The 22,376-nt window shown below is 38.1% G+C and overlaps 1 protein-coding gene across 1 annotated transcript in view; it reads right to left on the reverse strand.

Annotated features, from left to right (window-relative positions):
• LOC125098892 (lipoxygenase homology domain-containing protein 1-like) overlaps positions 1 to 22,376 on the reverse strand; it is a 182,976-nt gene that overhangs the window by 13,060 nt on the left and 147,540 nt on the right. The window contains exons 10-12 of the mRNA XM_047728119.1: positions 21,640 to 21,859; positions 5,628 to 5,782; positions 1,694 to 1,772 (exon numbers count right to left, since the gene is read on the reverse strand). Coding sequence (XP_047584075.1) covers positions 1,694 to 1,772; positions 5,628 to 5,782; positions 21,640 to 21,859 — 454 coding nt within the window. The remainder of the gene's footprint in view (positions 1 to 1,693; positions 1,773 to 5,627; positions 5,783 to 21,639; positions 21,860 to 22,376) is intronic.

Here is a 22,376-nt window from a genome sequence, read left to right on the forward strand (position 1 = left end):
CACTCATCTCCAAGAGGAGTCTCAAAATAATTTTCTGAAACGACAGCCTGGTGAAGCCAGGGATTTCTGCTAACTGCTCTGTTCTGACCCACGCCCCACTCTCCAGTCTCGCCTCTCCCCAGCTGTTCTGCAAATCTCCACGCTGTTTGCAGCAGAGACTTGGCATAAAGTCAGGACGATGCCAGTTTCCATCCATCATGAAAATAGTGCAAAAGTCATACCCCTCTGCAGCAACACCGTATAGAGAAGGCAGCATACTGTGTCTTTCTATTCAATTTCTCATTTCTGTCTCTTTCTAATAATTTCCCCTATAGGATCCTCAACTCATTTTACACATGTCCGTTCTTTCCATACACTGCTACCTTCCCTTTTCTTCTTCCTTTCTCTTTGGTTCACATCCAGAATAAATGCTTCTTTCTTCCAAAGGCCATTTTAAGCTCTCCTCATTCTTTTTCAAGGATTTTACCCAAAATTGTTTCACTGACTTAAATCCATTCATTCAATAAATGGTCATTAATTAAACTTCCATACTATTCAATGCTATACTAGGAAAGAGAGTAAAGATGAATAAAATATAATACCAGACTTCAAAAACTCAAAATTAAGCAGAAGATAAAAAGGAGCATAGAAATAAATGTAATAAATAGTTTCAGCACTATGATATAAGTTGTGATGTGGAACTACATTCTAGCAGTAAAGAATACAGGTTCTAGAGACAAACACATAAGTTTGAAGTGAACGGCTCTACAGGAGGGAGCAAAGAAGGTATTAATGAGGCAGAATTGACAGGGCTTGGTTAATAGACGTGGAGGTGGAGGAAGGCAGGAAGGAAAAGGAGGACTCAAAAATTATACTCAAGTAGCTGCTTTCCTGAAGAGTGTATGGTAGGGGACAGAGGAGAAACACATCTTCAGGAAACATGACAGATGCAATTTTGAACACTGTCTAGTAGTTCTGGAAATTTTGTATGTGGGCACACACACACACACACAGACAAACACACACACACACACACACACAAAATAAAGTTTTTGTCTTCTTGGGAAATTTCATTCATAGTAACATAGCAGTGAACTTTTTAAGTCATATAATAAACCTAAGCTGACAAAACTTCATCTAACTATATAATTTCTTTTTTTTAAAGATTTTATTTATTAATTTGACAGACAGAGATCACAAGTAGGCAGAGAGGCAGGCAGCAAGACAGCAAGGGGGAAGCAGGCTCCTGTTGAGAAGAGAGCCCGATGCGGGGCTCGATTCCAGGACCCTGGGATCATGACCCGAGCCGAAGGCAGAGGCTTTAACCCACTGAGCCAGACAGCAGCCCCTAACTATATAATTTCTTAAAATAAAATTATTTTCAATGGCTTAGTCAGTTAAGTGTCTGACTGTTAATTTCAGTTCAGGCCATGATTTCAGGGTCTTGAGATGGAGCCCTGTGCTGGGCTCTGCATTCAGAGGGGAGTCTGCTTGAGATTCTCTCTCCCCTTCTCCCCCTCCCCCTCCTCCTATTGTCTCTGCCTAAAATAGATAAATAAACAAACAAACAAATATAAAACCTTTTAAAAAAGAAAATTATTTTCTCATCTCAACTTTACATGACCTGCATATTTGTCTTTATCTTTCACTTGCCTTTTATGCTACTTTTAATAAATTTTCAAAACAGATTTCCTACCAAGAAAGCACATCTTACCTGGACCTGTCCCATCATGACTAATCAGAACTTTCTTCAGTTTTCCCAGAGACACTGCCTCAATGGAAAAAATATCAACCTATGTGATAACAAAAATAAACTGAATGATCATTAGGATATTTCCTTTCTCTAGGAAAAAAATAACATTATAGTACTATATCAGTTCATCAGTATATTGCTATATATCGCTATATTATTTGTAGTATACTATAAAAAATTTCCACTTACTATGCAGTCCTACACTATGCCTTGTGAGACAAATACAAGCAAGTTATATAATTTTTGCCTTCCTTAATCATACAGTCTAAATAAATCTGAAAAAGATTTTAAAAATGTAATCATACCATTTAAGTCTGCCATTAGTAGTGATAATAATACTTGATATCGCCCTCACTATACACAAACTTTTCTAAGTGTTTTTCATATATTTAATCCTCAGAACAACCCATGAAGTGACTACTGCTCATTGTCTTATTTTACAGTTGGAGAGACAAAGACATACAGAGTTCGATTAGTCACCCAAGATCAACGTCTAGAGAGGGACCAAGTCTGGAATCATCCCCCAGCAGTCTGCCTCCAAAACGTATCATGTACACCATTGGTGTCTGCCTCTCAGTAAGTTTTGTTTCTATATCAACAATGCATTGCAGTAGCTACATGTGCATGCATATACAAATGAAGTCTTAAACTATTAACTGGATATGTAGTCTACAAATTAAAATACACAACACACTCAATGCAAACATCCATGCAAATGATACAACATGAACAGCACCCCAAGACCCCTCCATGGCCCATTACAGTCATAATCTCCCCCAGTGGTAACCAATATCCTGACTTTTAATTAGTTTTGCCAAGTCTAGGGCCCTAAATAGAATCATACAGTATGTTCTTTCTGCCTGGCTTGTTTTACTCAAACTTTGTGGAATTTAGCCTGTTGCTTTATGTAACAACGTTTTGTTCATTTTCATTAGTGAATATTATTCCATATTATTTATCCATTCTACTACTTATGAACAACAATTATTTCTGGATTAGGGGTATTACAAATAACACTGCTTGGAACATTCTTGACATGCCTTTTTGTGTATATTCATGTACGTTTCTGATGGGGAACTACTGGGCTATAGAGCTTTAGTAGAAAGTCTACTTTTCTAAAGTGCTTATACCACCGCAAATTGTGCATGCTCAGTGTGTGAGAGGTGAAGGTGCTCCACAGATACTCCACATTTGGGATTGTCATTCTCTTCAAGTTTAAGTCATCTGATTATGCACAGACCCTTGATGATGGCTTTCATGGTATTTTCCTGATTACTAACTTAGTTGGGTACACCTTTCATGCTTATTGGCTATTTGGATACTCTCTTTTTAGAAAGGACATAGTCAACTGTCATGCCATGTTTTAAATTGGGCTAACTGTTTTCTTGTTGGTCTGTTAGTGTTCTCTATATAGTTTGGAAACAAGTCCTTTGCCAGGATATACTTTTAAATGTCTTCTTCCACTTTATGATTTGCCTTTTTACTCTCTTTTCTTTCTTTTTTTAAAAATTTCTTTTCTTTTTTTTTAAATTTATTTTCAGCATAACAGTATTCATTGTTTTTGTACCACACCCAGTGCTCCATGCAGTCCGTGCCCTCTCTAATACCCACCACCTGGTTCCCCCAACCTCCCACCCCCCCACCTCTTCAAACCCTTCAGACTGTTTTTCAGAGTCCATAGTCTCTCATTGTTCACCTTCCCTTAATTTCCCCCAACTGCCTTCTCCTAACTCCCCATGTCCTCCATGCTATTTGTTATGCTCCACAAATAAGTGGTACCTTGAGGAAGGGAAGTCTTTATTAAAAGGGTGTAAATTTATCTTTTTTTTTCTTTATTCTTAGTGCTTTCTTTGTTTCGTCTTTAAAATCTTAGTCTATATGTATACACACATGTATAAAAATTATCCATAATGCTGCTATAACCAAAATGGGGAAGCAATCCAATAGCACACATACTAATGAATGGATAAATGAAATCTTATCTATACACATGATGGAATATTATTCACCCTTTAAAAAAAAGGGAATTCTGATACATGCTACAACACAGATGAACTTTGAAGATACTGTGCTGAGTGAAATACAAATACTTATGATTTCACTTAGGTGAGTTTCATAAATGAGCCAGTTACAGAGACAGAAAGTAGAATGGTGGTTGCCTGGGGCTGGGTTGAGAATGGGATATATTGTTTAATGGGTATAGCTTCAGCTCAGGAAGACAAACAGTTCTGGAGCTGAATGGTAGTGTTGGTTGTACAACAATGGGAATGAATGTGCTCAATGTCACTGAACTGTACACTTAAAAATTGTTAAAGTGGTAATGTTCATATTATGTGTATTTTACCACCATTAAAAAAATTTTTTTTAAATCCTAACCCACCCCCAAGATCACAAAGGTTTTCCTCTTACAGTCCCTTCTAAGTACTTGTTTGTTTTACCCTTCCGACTGAGACCTCAATTTGTATGAAATTGATTTTGGGGTTTACTGTAAAATAGGGCTCATAATTTCTTGGATATCACAATTGATGTCCAAGTTGCTGCCTTTCTCTGATGCTGGACATCAAGACATGGATCTTTTTCTGGCTCTATTCTGTTTCTTTGTTCTATTTGTCTTGCCTTGTACCAATTAATGACGTCTTAATTACTTTAACTTTACAATAAATCTCAATATCTGGTAGTGTGAGCCCTCTAGCTTTGTTTTTCTCTTAATAATCTTCCTGATTATTTGGGGTGTATTTTGACTTGTTTCCCTTCCACATAAATCTTAGAATTAGGTTGCTAATTTCCATTTAAAAATACGGGATTTTGAATGCTATTGCACTGAAACTGCAGATTAGGAGAAAATGAGAATTTATATTGACTCTTCCAATCCAGGAACATAGTGTAGCTCTACTGATTTATGACTTTTAAAAATTTCCCGATAATATTTTGTTGTTTTCCATGTAGAGGTGTTGTGTTGGCCGTCTGGTGTCTGCTGCCCACTGGGCCTGCGGATGGAGGGAGCCTCAGGGCAGACTGTATGTGCACCGCCCCAAGACTGTGCTCCTTCCTGCTCAACTGCTTTAGTCACCACTGTCATTGGTGCCCCCTGTCAGAGGAGGTCCTGGAGGTCCTTGCTGTCAACAGAGGCGACCTCAAGAATGCATATGTACCTTGGCTCCTCCTCTTTCCTTCTTTCCTCTATATTTATGCCTTCTCTGTGCTTCTTAAGATCACCCCCCTCCCCATCAACCACTCACAGGACCTGTCCCAGGCTCTGCTTTGTGAGAACTCACATAAAGGTCCCACTTGGCAAGTGGAAGTTTGTGAAGGCCTCTTTACTGCTGGGTGCAGACTGAATCCCAGCCCTCTGAGACCTTCCAAATCTCCGTGTGGCATCTGGGGCTCCCCCTGGCCACTCTGATTGGCTTCCTGCTTCGAAGCTTCTGCTTACAAATGGTAGAAAGCGATGCCGAATACCAGCTTCTCCTCCACACTTCATTCTCTCCCCGGTGTTGGACCCTCACACCCTGACTGCAGCCTAACTGACCCTTGGCAGCCGTCCAATGCCTTTAAAACCAATTTTAAAAAGGTATTTATCTAATGTTTCTAGCTGTCAGCAAGATAGTCACTTTGTTACGAGCTAGACTGCCCTAGCTGGAAGTATAATCTTGGTTGTTTTGTTTTTGTTTTTTGGTTTTTTTAATAGAAAAAATTAGGAGTTACTCATGGTTGTACTGTCCCTGGTTAAGCCCACCTCCTCTCAGCCCCAGACGCACACCAAGAAGTCCCCACACCTCCCCATACTTCCTAATTGGTATCAAATGAGCAGCTCTGGAATTTTCTGTGTGTCTTTTTAGTTATAGAAATTAGAGGACGGATGGTAGGTAAGAATCGATAAAGATCTTTCTATTACCTGTCCACGCCGAAACTTGACTGTGTTATTTTGGGATTGATGAAGCCTTCGGTTCCCTGAATCTCCTCTGGTGCCAATGAGGTTGATAACCACGTTAGACTCCGTCTCTGCACCTGGCTTCCTGCCCGTGTACATGTAGATCTCATAAACCACCACTGAAATGTCAGAAATACAATATTATCTTTCTCATTTTTATTTTCTCTCTGAATGTATTAGATATCCCGAAAAACAATCAGAATGTTGCCTAATCGAGCTGACATTAGTTTCTCTGTGGTGGTTGGTCCCAGCTCTTTTCATCACGCAGACCCCACTCAAACAGATTCTCAGCTGTCCCATGTTCACCTTTCATAAGACTCAGCTATTCCCCAAACTAAGGTTTCAAAATAGTTATTGTTAGCAATTATGCACTTTATTAACCACTAAACTTTCATAGTTATTTTGAAAAATTAAACTTAAAAAAAATACCCTCCCTCTCTTAATTAAATGAAAGTGGCAACTTTCCCCCCAAAGTTTGGCAGGTCTAATCACAGCTGGTCATTTATGCTGCTACTTCACAGAGATCACCACTCCAATAATGGAGATTTGTAATAGCACTCTTGAGAGAAAGAAAAAATACAAAGATATTAGAGAGATACAAATTTAATTTTTTTGAAAAGAGACCAGGGAGGTACCAGCAAATTATAATCCACCATATTTGACCTTAGAATTAAGGCAATTTCTGAGACACTGGTAGAGGTTGCTAATTAGAAAAGAGATTGCTCTTGCTGATACAACTAATATGAATAATATCTTGGACACAATGAGTACTTTTTATTCCAAGTCCTAGAACACTTTATAACTCGTACTCTGTGCAATTGAACAGTTGCATTTATAGAAATTCACATTAACATTTTCCAAAGAACTCAGACATGAAAATCCAACAAGTAAGAAAACAAGGTAAGTGAGAAACATTGCCTGTTTCCATCGTGCCTGACCTTTAAAAAGACAAATGTGGTATACTGGGAAATGGTGTAAGCAGAGAAGATAAATCAGTTTCTTTGAGCAGTCTTACATATTCTAAAATACCCTAGAGTGAAACCCAGCTGAGTTTAAGCAGAAAATTAGAACACTTCTCATAAATTTAGGACAACCAAGGAAATCTTTTAAACTTCCTATAAAGAATATCTAGTCTTACAACCTGGATAACTGCCGGAACTGAATTAAGCCAAAACTTATGCTAGAATTCTTCATGAAAACAAGTATGTGGACAAACATGATCAGAAGTCTTAATAGGGAAGCCTTGCTTCTGTTTCCTGAGAATTTTTCCATTGTTTCAAAGGAAGAGTGAACTTGTTTACAACTTAAAAAAAAATGAAGACATTTAAATGATTAAAACATATCCAAAGTAAAAAAAAAAATTGTTAAAGGTCTAAAAAAAGACATATCAAAAATTATTTAGGACAGAGATCATATACTTAGGTCACAAAGAACAACACTCAGTGCTCCCTCTATCACAACAGACTGTACACATTGTATAACCAACATACCCATTGTCTTGCCTGCTTTTAACTTGCACCTTGCCTGCTACTTACACACAACTTAAATATTTCTTAACATTGTATTCCCAGAAGCTGCTATAAATTTAGTACACAAGCACCAAAAAACAAAAACAAAAACAAAAACAAAACAAACAAAAAAAAAACTTGAGATCCAAAATTCCAAGAGAATTAAATGTACTACATATTTGGAACAAAGTGGATATCACAGTTGAGCACTAAATTCTATCCTCAAAACACATCAAAGAGAGATACATAGTTTGAGTTGGAAATTGAAAGAAAACATATAATCCCACCCAGAGAAACAGACATTTTGCTGAAATCTTTAACACTGACTCAACTTTAATTGTACAGTGTTACATAATTCACTAAGTATTTGCTATAGTTTTTCAACAAAAGCATGTAGTTTTTTTTAATGCTGAATTCATAACAATAGATCAATACAAAATTCTTCCTTTAATGTAAAGAAAGGGAGAATTTAAAGAATACCTGGTTAGCATGTTGCTTGGATGCACTCTAAAATATTATGTGTTTTAAACAAGTCTTAGCAAGTGAAGATCTCAGAGAATTCTTTGTTCAGTCTCTCTCCTTGGGCATGAAAGTCAGGTCTCAGGGTTGTTGATTCAAAGGCAGGACCATATGTTCTAGCTAAAAGACTGTCATTGTTGTAAAAATGTGGAAGGCTAACAGATTATCTCTATTCTAAGAGAGGGACCCCCCCACACACACACTCAGGGAGGTGAAATCCTAAGTGAGAGCAGTAGTAAGTTAAAAATGTGAGTTAGAAGAAAATTTATAATTGTCTCAAATACTTGAAAAATTCAAGGCTGGGTTTCTAGACCTGGATGTTATACAGAATGGAAGAGATCATTTTACTTGAACATATTCAAAGACAAATATTACTAATCAATCATTCTGGCTGCAAGTAACTATTCTTAAAGCACCAGATTTTAAATAGTTATTAATATACATCTCTCACCATGATTTAGCTGAAAGTATTCAAAGAGTTAACTTGTTGCTTTAGGTTATCCATAAATATTGGACATTTTTGCCTCCAATTTTCTAATGTTCTTTTTACCAGAGTTGGTGCTAAATTTTTCTTTCAGGTTATTATTCAGGAGCCTCAGCTGCTGTGAGTCTTACTCACTCAGATAAAGTCTGCCATAAGCACCCAATAATAACATTGCTTGTCTGCCTGTTTGCCACAACTGTCATCCAATTCAGTTCCTAGCTAAACTATATATTTTCACCATGGGGGTGGCATTTGTTTCACTTGTGTTCTCAATGTCATCACCTTCAACTCTCTCATTCTTATATTTACCCACACTTACAGTCATTTCAAAACTTTTCCCCTCTTTCAAGGAAGGCATGGCATGCGTATCACTGTCAAAGCTCAGCATTCTTTGGGCCGACAGACTTGTGGGCTACATAGTAAGATTTAACATCACCTCATTAGTGACACAAAAATCCAGTTTTCACCTGCAGTTTGTTTTTTTCCCTCTCAGACAGCATTTTAGGCCAGAATCTCCTAAGTGTTTGTAAATGATGATTTATCAGCATCAACTCCAAGCATTAACATCTCTGTAAATAGTATCCTTAAGATTTCCTTATAAGAAATCTTAGATTCTTTTGTCTCTGCTTAGTACAGAAAGCATAGGGTTAAAAATATATATATATTTGCTCTTCATAGGGGTAGATAGATAGATAGATAGATAGATATAGATATATAGATATATAATTTCTTAGCCACAAGGGTATATTAAAAATGTCACATGGCTGGGAAGTGGGCTGAAATAAATTCCTCAAATGTGATTTTTCGAGTTTAGAAGAGGAAAAACAAAGCCATGGTAGGACATGTGTTTCCTTTGGTAGACAAGCAAGGAGGTGATACCTAAAGAGGGAGTAGAATGAGATGCCTCAGGGATAGCCATACCAAGGGACCTCTTCACATCTGAGGGTGACATCCGGGAACTGAGGGTGACATGGAGTAAGGATGCAAGCAGAATGAGAATTCTAAATTGACCAATTTTTTACCAAAAGAAACTAAGCGTTATATTGGAAGTGACTGAGCTTATTTTGAGTTACAACAATTAAGATTTCCATCATAGGGGCTTGGATTATTTTTACATCAGGTTTTTAGAAATAGGATTTACATGTGGCAAAATTCACTCGTTTAAGGTTTGATGAGTTTTGGGAACTGTGTAAACTTTGTTTACAAGTCCTATAACTACCACTACCATCTAGACAGAGAATATTTTTATCATCCCAAGAAGTTTCTCTAGGAAGGGTATGATTCTAATTAGCTATGAAGGGTGAAAAATGTTATATTTTTGCAGCCCTCAGAGTCATTGATTGTGAAGACTCAAATCCATGACGTGATGATAAAAACAATGCAGAAGGAATAACCTGGAGGGTATCCAGAAAGATCGTCTCATACCTATACCTGTCTGATTTTTGAATGAACATGTAAAGAAATTAAATCCATTTAACTATTTATAAAATATATTATATTTAGTACAGTCCTGTAACTTTTATTATATTTGAATTACATTTGAAAGATCACCTTCTTAATATTTTATCGTGCCTAGAAGTTTTTCGTTCCCTTGGTAGCCCATTTCTTGATTACCCAAGGTACCATATACTCAAGGTATATGGTGAGGAGGAAGCCTTTTCACAAAGCTACTGGAATGGAATGTTTTAAATATTTAGACACCAGAAGGTTATTTGCAGAACTGAATGGAGTCCATAGGGTCATGGAGGGCCAGTATATGGTTCAGAAGGAAAGGACCACCACTAATCCCATCTAAGATGTCATATTGAACTGAAAAGTACTGATGACCAAGCAAAGTCAGCCCTGGAAGTAAATATGGAAAGTAACAGGCTGCTGCCTTATACCACAGTACCACATTCTAGTATTAGAATGTCAATAAAATAGTGGAACCAGGACATTTTCCTCCTACATTAAAACAGCTACTGCCAGAGAAATAGCCTGAAGGGAAGCAATCTTCTCAATTTAGGATGATTTTGAATAAATCATTAAAGAATATTTGGGGATTCTGCTATGAAAGTCACCTGAGATCATCGACGGTCTATGGAGCAGTTGGCAGCTTTCACAGATTTGTCTGTAGTCCAAGCCATGGTCTGCCTCAAGCCAAACACACCAAACGCACCACCACCACCCCCAGAGCGCACATACCTGCATAATGGGCATCTTGGTCTCCCCTCCTAAATCTCACATGCTGGAAGTGCAGGGCTCACATCTTTTTTAGTTCTGAACCCCCAGCTCTTAGTACATGTAAATGTTTACTGAAGAATGCTGAATAAATGAATGCTTACTAATCCACCATCTATCAAAAAATGTTGTGTAATGATCTCTCTTGGATGCCCCCCAAACCACTCAAGTATGAGTCATCTAGAATGGGCTGTGGCAGCTCTGTACCCAGAACTGTGCCCTAAACCAAGGACACCTTCCCAGGACCTTTGCTCCCAACTTTGTTCTCATTCCCCAGTTTCTTTCAGGGTCCACTTGTTTCTGGCCCTTTGGCTTTTTCTCCTAGATCTGTATGTGTAGGAGTGAACGAATGAATTTGGCCTCCCAGACTCTGACTCTGGAGTGTCCAGAGAGGACCAACAGTCCCAGGAAGTGACTGCAGAAGGGGAGTCAAGCCCTCCCAACCAAACTGGGGCTAGATTCTCCTCCAAAATGAGCTCACTTGAAATGCTGCCTCATCTTCCTTCTGCAGTATGGCTCAGTGGTATTATTGTCTTTTGATCCAAACCATCCAGGGATTCTCAAATGTGCTGCCACCCAAAATTCCTCATCTATTAAATAAAAAATAGAGTCATATAAAAATATAATTCTTCCAGCTATATCCCCAAAGTTGCAGGCTTCCATTCTCCTCCCGGGGTACATTGTCAAATTTTCACTGGGTGGTGACTTTTGGAACATATCTGAGAGAAACATGCTTCTGTGCTCATGTGTGTAGATGGACACACACACACACATACACTCCATGTTATTGCGTTGAGTGTAAATACATGAATACTTCAGTGAAACTCGTGGGACCTTAAATCTTAAGTAGGGTCCTCACTGGAAGACTGTAGACCCAAGCCCTTCAAATATTTAGAGACATTGGCATCAAATGGTGTCTGGAGCAGCCGGTCCCCCAGCTCTCTCCAACCAGCACATGGTCCTGGCGCCTGATCTCTCAGTGCCCTTTTCTCCATCCTGAGAGACAAACTCTTAAAACATCTCAGATCTCCCAAACTTGGGTGTCACTAACAAATAATCACGAAGTCTAAGGAAAAAAGTTTAGAAGGTGATGAATTTTACATTTGTGTCTCCATCTCTGTCAACGTGTACACAGTATTTTTAGGGAATGTAAATTTTATGGGTTTTTCTTTTTTTTTTTTCTGAAGACTTTCCTAATCAGAAAAATGAATGTAATTATCTACATTTAGGGGAACTTCCTGGTGCCGTGTTGTTAGTCATTATGTTCAGATGTTCCTAGGGAACACTGAAGGACTTTGCCCTGCCAGGGCTGTCTACACTCTTCCCCATGGGAGGCAGCTCCTCTCTACACGAGGCTCCTGCAGTGCTGGTAAGCATGGAGGGCTGCCTGTACCACCTCCCCAGTAGGAGCATTGGCTCTGGCACTGATAGAGTTCTCCAGGCCGTGCAGCTGAACTTCCCCAAGACAAACCCTTTGGCTTAAGCTTTAATTTGATTTAATTAATGGACTGTTTTAGTGCTTTCCCTCAGGTCACCGAGAATTAAGCTTTCTCAGCACTCATCATGGTGTGCTCATGTTGATACAAACTGCCCAAAGAAATCTGATCTCAGAAACAGATGGTAAATGAGATTCAGTGTTAAACACGTGCAGACACTTCAGTCTGCACTGAAGGTTTGTGGCCCAAGACCATGTACATTGGCGGTTTAGGACTGAATCTTTACGTGTCTCTTGGTTGAAAATATTTATCTTATTGCTGAAAAGGAAATACTTTTGAGCTGTAGAGAGAAGTGCCAGGGTGGGAAGGGAGTGGAATTTCTTCATATTTTATAGAAGGTCTCCAGGATGGGGCGCTTATGTGGCTCAGTCACTTAAGCCTCTGACTTCGGCTCAGGTCATGATCTCAGGATCCTGGGATCGAGCTCTGTTGAGCTCCCTGCTCAGTGGGGATCCTGCTTGTCCTCCCCCTCCCTCTCCCACCCCACTAGTGTTCTCTCTATCTCTCTCTCAAATAAATAAATGAAAGAAGGAAGGAAGGGAGAGAGGGAGTGAGGGAGGGAGGGAGGAAGGAAGGAAGGAAATCAGTCAGTCTCCAGGTAAGCCTCACGGAGAAGGTCCCTTGGACCAGAAACCTGAACAAAGGTGAAGGAGTTGGCCATGCACAGGCCTAGGGAAGGCACAGGCCAGCAGATAAGGTAGAAGGGCAGAGTCCTAAGTGCTGAGAGAATAGCTTGCCTGGCACCATCAACAATGGAGTTTTTAGTAAGCAAAGGAGTGACACAATCTGACTGATATTTTCAGAAGGCCATTCTAGCTGTAGGATTGAGAATAATAGCCTTTCCTAATCCTAAATCATTCCCTGTGTTTGCCCTCCCCTCATGATATCAGCTACATGGTATGAAGGAAGCAGGAGGGAAAAACAAGTTGAAGGGAGAAAACAAAGAAATTAGTGTGTGTTAAGTGCCTGCTTTGTGACAAATACCATATTCAGGGGTGCCTGAGTGGCTTAGTTGGTTAAGCATCTGCCTTCAGCTCAGGTCATGATCCCGGGAACCTGGGATCAAGCCCCATATCGGGCTCCCTGCTCAGCGGAGAGCCTGCTTCTTCCTCTCCCTCTGTCTGCTGGCCTGTGCGCGCGCTCTCTCTCTCTCTGTCAGATAAATAAATATTCTTTTTTTTTTTTTAAATACCATATCCAGGGGCGCCTGGGTGGCTCAGTGGGTGAGGCCGCTGCCTTTGGTTCAGGTCATGATCTCAGGGTCCTGGAATTGAGGCCCACATCGGGCTCTCTGCTCAGCAGGGAGCCTGCTTCCCTCTCTCTCTCTCTGCCTGCCTCTCCATCTATTTGTGATCTCTCTCTGTCAAATAAATAAATAAAATCTTTAAAAAAAATAATAAAATAAAATAAAATACCATATCCATACCTTCCTAGTGAAAACCCAGTGGGTAACCCCATTTCTGCTTTGCCTTGGAATGGTCCCAATTGACGTTCATCGTTCTCGTGCACTAACAGAGCCTTTCTCTCAGAAATGTCCTGGTTTGGATGCTGAATTATGTGGTGATCACTCTGACAATAGGTATTATATGTTCCATTTTACAGACAGACTGACTGACTGAGAAAACTTGTGTAACTTGCTCCAGTTCACAAACCCCGTGATTGAGACTGAGGTTTGGAAGTGACTCCCCTTCTCTGCAAGTCAGATGTCTCATCAATAAAAGGGTCTTTCTGTCTCTGAAGCCCACATTTTCCCCTTGAGCATAAAAAAAGGTAAAAACTAAAGCATTACAGAAAGCTGGCTTGTTTTTTTCAAACTTAGCTCAGCTGTTATCATCCAACGTTTATTGTAGGTTGTCTGTAAGTGTTCAGAAAGACACTTATTTTCTCACTACTTAAAATCTGATAAATACAAATATTTTAAAGCCAATGCATTTCTATTATGATGGTACTTTCTTAGATTCTTTGAGAGTTATTTCTTTTGGAAGTGAACCATCCTTCCTTCAGGCTTACCAAAACCCAGCTTCAAACGTTTCTTTGGCCATGGTTGTGGCCCCAAACCTCCCCTCCCATTATCATGGGTCTCCCCTGAAGAAAGTCCAGAGCCAGAACCTGTGAAAGGTCACTGTCAGCTGAGTCAGCCTTCTTATCACCCGCGGGCATGCCCACCAGGCCATTAACTAAAGATCATTAAGGACAACCAAGCAATGGTGATCAACAGCTCTTGGTGCCTTTCCCCACAAACAGGGCAGATGGTGAGCAAATTGGAGGAAAGTGTGGAAACTGTGCATGTGAACAGGCTCAGCTTGACAGTGCTGGTCTCCAAGAGGAGACTGCTCTGATCCCACCAGCAATCCAGCTCAGCCCCCAAAGCATGATGATTTATAGACGAATAGCTTAAAAAAAAAAAAAAAAAAAAAAACCCAAAAAACCCTTTTCGTTTGAAAACATTCCAGTAATCTTTTGAAAAGAAGAGGCAAAGTCACAAAATTAATTGGCTCAGAGTATAAGTGCCAACTGCAAGGAAAAGCACTCTTTTTGTGCTACTAAATTAAAAAAATATATAACCCTCAAGTGTCCCTAGGACTCTATCCAGCCTGGCAAACCTAAGTATTAATAGCTTCATTTTAAAAAGAAGTTCCTCTATAATCATTCTTTGTGCTCTTCCCTGGGCCAGCTTCAGAATATTTTGACAGATGAACCGACAATCCCAAAATATTGAAGGTCAACCCCTCCTCGGTCCTCCTTTCAAACCCAAACCAGAGAAGCATCAATTCAGTGGTTTGATTCCGCTGTGGCTTTCCTTGATGTCACAAGAATAGTAAATGAACCTCTTGGCACCAAGAATGACTTTCCAAAAGCAATGCTCAGCATGCCTGGACTGCTTCTTGCTCCCCAGTAGGTTTTGATCCCTAGTTAAACCTGAACATTGAGGTGTCACTGTCTTTTCATTTTCTTATTTGAATGATTTTCCTCTAAATGAGCAAATAATCAAACTGGGAAAGGGGCAGCTAGATGAATTTGTCAGAACTGGAAAAAAAAATTACTGGATCAGATTTGCTCTAGGTATCATGTATTACATTATATTATTTTGGAGGAGAAAATGTTTTAGAAAAGGCTCATGTGTTTCAGCTAAGAAATTAGCCCTTTAAACAGGAAATGCTAATGGATCAAGTTTCATTAGCTAGTTTGGGAAAAGGATGAACAGACTGATGCAGGGAAGACATGCTGAGTCTTTACTGCTGCTAAAGTTAAATGAACCCAAAATCAATAGTTCATTTAAAGCACAATGGAGTTTCTTTTGTTTCTTGGATTAAAAAAAAAAATACAACTCCTTTCCACTTTTTTTTTTAACATGTAACAAACTGTGCATATGTCAAAGAAGCAATTGGAAGAAATACAAAATAGTTGTCAGAGTTTAAATAAAGTTCATTTTTTAAAAATGCAGTTTTTAAAAACACTATAACTTAAGAAATAACTAATATAGCACACCAATATGACTTCTTCTGTTTCTTATTGGTACCATTGTTTCAAAATCGTTCTATACATCATTTTGGGTCGGGGGAGAGGCCGGATGAGGGGCAGAGGGAGAGAGAGAAAGAGAATTTGGGGTTTTGGTTTTTTGCCCCTTTACTCCTTTTTTAAATTAACATATAATGTATTATTTGTTTCAGGGGTACAGGTCTGTGAATCATCTGCCTTATACAATTCACAGCACTCACCATAGCACATACCCTCCCCAATGTCCATCACCCACCCACCCCATCCCTCCCACCCCCTCCACTTCAGGAAACAAGTTTGTTTCCTTGAGACCAAGAATCTGTTAAGTTTTATCACGCTCTCTGGTTTCATCTAGTCATTTTTTCCTCCCTTCCCCTATGATCCTCTGTCCTGTTTCTCAAATTCCTCAAATCAGTGAGATCATATGATAATTGTCACTCTCCAATTGATTTATTTTGCTTAGCTAATACCCTCTAGTTCCATTCATGTCATTGCAAATGGCCAAATTCGGTTTTTGATGGCTGCATAATATTCTCCTCTCTCTCTCTCTCTCTCTCTCTCTCTCTCTGTGTGTGTGTGTATTTATACCATATCTTCTTTAGCCATCATTTATTGATGGACATCTAGGTTCTTTTCATAGTTTGACTATTATGGACATTGCTGTTATAAACATCAGGATGCACATGCCCCTTTGGATCACTACATTTGTATCTTTTGGGTAAATACCCAGTAAAGCAATTGCTGGGTCATAGGGTGCCCTATTTTCAACTTTTCAAGGAACCTCCATGCTATTTTCCATAGTGGTTGCAGCAGCTTGCATTCCCACCAACAGTGTAGGAGGATTCCCCTTTCTGAGGGAGAGAATCTTAAGCAGGCTTCACACCCAGCATGGAGACTGACATGGGGCTCAATCTTATAGCCCTGAGATCATGACCTGAGCCAAAAATCAAGAGTGGGATGCTTAATGGACTGAGCTACCTGGGTGTTTAGATAGATAGATAGATAGATAGATAGATAGATAGATAGATGATAGATTGATGATAGATATGGCATTTTTGAAACACAGAATGGATTCTTGAGAGATGTTAGCAACACAGTGAATAGTAGGACTCTAAATCTTTTCCCCAAATTCTAGATATCAGCTCTGATTTTTCCTCATATATAATCTGTATTTCTAACATTCCTACATCAGTTTAAAATGATTCATGCAACAGAACATGCTGAGTCTTTTTAAAAATTTTCTTACTCAATTTATTAAACTAAGAAAAATAAAGTTCCCCATTTCTCCTATCCCCTATCCCCACCTCTTTCAACCACCAATATGTTCTCTGTATCTATGAGCTTGGGGGTTTTCTTGTTTTTTGTTTTTAGATTCCACATATAAAAGAGATCATACATTGGGGAGGGTATGTGCTATGGTGAGTGCTGTGAAGTGTGTAAACCTGGCGATTCACAGACCTGTACCCCTGGGGATAAAAATATATTATATGTTTATAAAAAAAAAGAAATGCTGATAATAATAAATAAATAAACATAAAATATGTGAACATAAAAAAAAGAGATCATACAGTATTTGCCTTTCTCTGTCTGCCTTATGTAACCTGCCAAAATGCCCTTGAGGTCCATCCATGTTGTCACAAATGGCAAGATTTCATTCTTTTCTATGGATGAATAACAGTTCATTTTATATATATATATAAAATATATATAATATATAGATGTAATACTATACCTATTATACCAAATAATTATATAATTATATGAATGTGATCATATTATATATACCAAAATATATATACACTAGCACATGTAATTATATAACATATACAGTATAATATCTATATAATTTTGATATATATAATTATTTGATATAATTATTGGTATATATTTGGTATATATATTATAATTATGCCAAAATTTCTTTATCCATTCATCCATAGATGGTCCATCCAATGGGTGGTCACTTAGGTTGTTCCCCTATCTTGGCTATTGTAAATAATGCTATAATAAATGTGGGGGTCTTCATATATTTTCAAATTTAGTGCTTTCATTTTCTCTGGATGAATACCCAGAAGTGAAATAGCAGGATCATATGGTAGTTCTATTTTTAATTTTTTGAGGAACTTCCATAGTGTTTTCCACAGTACCTGCACCAATCCAACACTGAGAATGTACAAGGACTCCCTTTTCTCCATATCCTCACCAACACTTGTTATGTCTTGCCTTTTTGACATTATCTATTCTAACAGATATGAGGTGACATTTCATTGGTTTTGATTTGCATTTCCCTGATGATTATGGTTTGAGAATTTTTTCATATACTGGTTGGCCATCTGAATGGTCACATTCAGTTGACACACAATGTACATCAGTTTCAGGTACCATGGGTAATGATTTGACAAGTTTATGTTATGTTCATCACAAGTATAGCTACCATCGGTGCCATACATTACTTCTTTGGAAAAGTATGTATCTAGATCTGCCCATTTTTAATTGGATTTTTTCACCTATTAAGTAGTATGAGTTCTTTATATATTTTAGATTATTAGCCCTTTGTCAAATATATGATTTGCAATTATTTTCTCCCATTCAGCAAGTTGCATTTTGTTGCATTTTCATTTTGTTGCTGGTTTTCTTTTTTGTGCAGAAGCTTTTTAATTTGATGTTATCCTGCTTTTTTTATCCTTGTTTTGTTGTTTTTGCTTTCAATGTCAGATTTTTTAAAATAATGAAAATCTATGTTAAGGAGCTTACCTCCTATGTTTTCTTCTAGGAGTTTTATGGCTTCAAGTCTTTTTTTCTTTTTTTTTAAGGTGTTATGTATTTACTTGTCAGAGAGACAGAGATAACAATTAGGGGAAGCAGCAGACAGAGAGAGAAGCAGGCTCCCAATGCAGGGCTCCATCTCAGGACCCTGGGATCATGACCTGAGCCGAAGGCAGATGCTTAACCAACTGAGTCACCCATGTGTCCCTATGGTTTTAAGTCTTATGTTCAAGTCTTAAATCTGTTTTGAGTTAATTTTTGTGTACGGTGTTAGATAGTAGTCCCGTGTTGTTCTTTTACATGTAGCTGTCCAGTTTTCCCAGCACCATTTATTAAAGAGATTTTCCTTTCCCTACTGTATATTCTTGGCTCCTCTCTCATAAATTAATTGACCACACATATGTGGGTTTATTTCTGGGCTCTCTATTTTGCTCTGTTGAGGGGTCTGTTTTTATGCCAATACCAGACTGTTCTGATTGCTTTGTAATATAGTTTGAAATCAGAAAGTGCAATACCTCCATCTTGGTTTTTCTTTCTCAGGATTGCTTTGGCTCTGGAATAGCTTTCCATTTATTTGTGTCTTCTTCAATTTCTTTCATTAATGTGTAATAACTTTCAACATACAGGTCTTTTGCCTCCTTGGTTAAATTTATTCCTATGTATTTTATTCTTTTCAATGCAATTGTAAATGGGATTGCTTTCTTAATTTCTTTCTGATAGTTCGTGATTAGTGTAAGAAGATGCAACAGATTTTTATGTATTGACTTTGTATCCTGCAGCTTTACCTAAGTCATTTATTAGTTCTAATAGTTTTTTGATGGAGTCTCTAGGGCTTTCTGTATATAATATATCAGCTGCAAGCAGTGACAATTTTTCTTCTTTCTTTCCAATTTGGATGCCTTTTATTTCTTTTTCTTGCCTAATTGCTCTTGCTAGAGCTTCCAATATTATGTTGGATAAAAGTGGTGAGAGTAGGCATCCTTTTCCTGATTTTTTTAACTGTTCAACACTGAGCATGATGTTAGCTGTGGGTTTGTCATATATGGCCTTTATTATGTTGAAGTACATTCCCTCTATACCCACTTTTTTGAAAGTTTTATCATAAATGGATGTTGAATTTTGTCAAGTGCTTTTCCTGCATCTATTGAGATGATCATATAATTTTTATCCTTCATTTTGTTAAAGTGGCATCACATATTAACAGATTTGTAGGTGTTGAACCATTTTTGCACCCTTGAAATAAATCCCCACTTGATCATGCTGCATGATTCTTCCAATGTATTGTTGAATTCAGTCTCCTTATATGTTGTTGAGGATTTCTGTATCTATGTTCATCAGAGGTATTGACCTGTAATTCTCAATTTCTTAGGACCCTTTTATCTTTTCCATTTCAGTCTCTCTGATATTCCTGAACACTGTACCATTCTCATATAACTGTAGGGCAACTAAAACTGTTAGGATCTAGAGACTTATGTATTAAGTGAGATTTTCTATGAGGAAATGTTTTCATAAATATGAAATTATATAAATATACAAAGAATGAGTATTAAATCTTTCTCCTTTCATTAAGCTGTTATTATCCTAAATGCTTTTTTCTGTATCTAAATTAATCTACAAGTATTTCTGTGACACACAGCCCATGTGTCCTGTGCCATGCATCAATCTAATAGGGATTGAGAATATGTAAAATGGGCCCCATGCTGGGAGAGAGGCTAATTAATGTGAATTTGGTATAGAAAAGCCAGGCTCTCCATGTAGGTTTACAGGAAACAGGCTGTAGTGGAGGAGCTGCGGTGGTGAATTCTGTTGGGCGTGTGGTGTGCTGAAAGCACAGCTCAGTGAGCTGTGGAGTGAAGATGTGTGAGGGAAGCTGAAGAGAAGAAACTGATGAGAAAGCAGAAAGGGAGTTACAATAAGCTAAAATACAGCTAAAATAAGAACTGAAATGACAAAACTGAATAACTTCTGGGGAATGGAAGCCCTATCTGAATCATCTTTCTATTCTCTGGTTCTCCATACTCCTGGCAACACTTGGCACCTATTACCTGTTTGTATACATGTGTTTACCTTTACTTGTGTGGAATAGCTAAACAGACCACGGATGGTTGTTAGAAATGGCAGGTGGTGCATCATCTAATGGAACACGGGGGCTCAAGGCAAGGAGGAGGACAGGGCTAAAGATGAAGTGTTACAGTTAACAACAGAAGTTAGAGGGATGCTCAAGAGGGCAGGGAAGAATCAAGCATTTAAGTCCATATGTTCATGGAAGGAGAACCAAGATAGAAATAGAGCTAGGGATAGAAATAGGAAAAAAAATAGAGAAAACAGTGAAGAACTAGGTCAGTATCATGTGATAGTGGTCAGGATTGGAGTGATGTTTAATAACAATGTTGGTAATACCAAGTATTTACTGAATGATTACTATGTACCAGGAACAAAGTACCATAAGCACATTATTCTAAAGACTAAGTGCATTATCTCATGTCCCTAAAATAATCCTATGACATAAGAACTATTTTTTATCTCCTTTCTTAAAGTATTTTTGGCTAAGAGAGGCTAAGTAGTTTGCCCAGGATGACATAGCTAAACACTTCACTTACTCAGTGAGTCTGATTACGGAGCCTCTAGAAATCTCTTCCTCTTAAAATGAGAGATCAACAGTGTCAAATATAGTAGACAGGTGTAGAACACCAAGAACACACACACACACACAGTCACACTCATTTAATTTGGAACAAAATGGCCATTAGTATCCATTGAGAAAGAACATTTTCGCTTCGGCAGTGGAGGCAAAAATAGGGTGGTTGTCAGAAAGAGGCAGGGAATGGATGGAGAGACAATTAAAGCAGTGTGTGAGTTCACTTTTATGCAAAAGAAAACAAAACTAGGGAAGGGAATTCAGGTACTTCCGAATTCATGATTACTGACATTTGTTAACATAGGAACACAAGAGGAAAGGCACATTTAAATGGCTAGCAAAACTGTTTACAGAAAGATGAATTGTTGACACACATTCATCCTTGCATATATGTTTTCACCTTTGAAAGGCCATACAAGAGCTAACCCCAAAACCTAATATTCTAAATCAGGAGTAAGCAAGCTATGGCCTGTTGGTCAAATCTGCCCGCACATGTTTTTATACGAGGCAGGAGCTAAGAATGCTTTTTACACTTCTTAATGGTTAAAAAAAAAAAAAAATTGAAAGCAGAATTCTATTTCTTAACAAGTGAAATTTATATGAAATTCCAAGTTCAGTGCCCACAAAGCTTTATTGTAATGCAGCCACACTGTCAATTTACATTTTATCTATAGTAGCTGTCTCACAACCCTGGCAAAGCTGAGCTGTTTGGAGAGATTTTATGGCCCACAAACCGTATTGTATTTAGTGTCTGGCCCTTCCCAGAAAAAGGGTACTGATCTCCATTTTAAATCATCTTAGTTGTTTTAATTTTTAATACATATACAAAGGAAAGGAAATTATATACCTGGTAAAGGTGCTTTGTTAGTTCTTGCCATGGGTACTTCTTTCCATAGATCTCCACCATTTTCATTCTCAGCTATCCAGGAGTCAACAGCTAGACAATACACCTCACATGTATCTATATTTTCAAGCCTAATTTCTTCCAGATACCATGCAGGATCCTTTCCACTGTTGTCATGTCCAATGCGTACTTTATAGATTTCACCAATATCTTTAAGATTAATCTGCAACAAAAAGGGAAAAGGAGAAATAAAAGTCCCCAGATTTCTGATCTGATTTTTCAAGTCAAAAATTCATATCCAATTTTGAACTCAGTATCTGCTTTCCAGTACACATGTACTCCTTACTAATTTTCCTTTGAACTGTTTACTTGTAACATTATGAAATGATGTTATATATAGCAAAGCATGAATCCAGTGACCATGGACAAACCAATAGATTAAATCTAGCTAGTTTTCAGTAAATCTTTTTTTTTTAGCAACTCATTATTACCTTGCAAAATAAATGTTTTATTGTAATGATTGATATATACTACTTATTTGGTAGTTTAGACTTGAAGAAAACAATCTAATTCTAATTGGATATTCCCATTAAAGTGGAATCCTGAGGAAAAGAAACAATATATGCTTCTGGATTGAAACTAGGGCTAACCAAGTAGCCCTGAAATAGAGTGGCACTGGAAAGACTATGACTATGATTAACAAGTAATTCTGCCTTATACCGCTTTGCACCTCACCAAAC

Source organism: Lutra lutra, chromosome 4, assembly GCF_902655055.1.
Source record: "Lutra lutra chromosome 4, mLutLut1.2, whole genome shotgun sequence".
Lineage (NCBI taxonomy): Eukaryota > Metazoa > Chordata > Mammalia > Carnivora > Mustelidae > Lutra > Lutra lutra.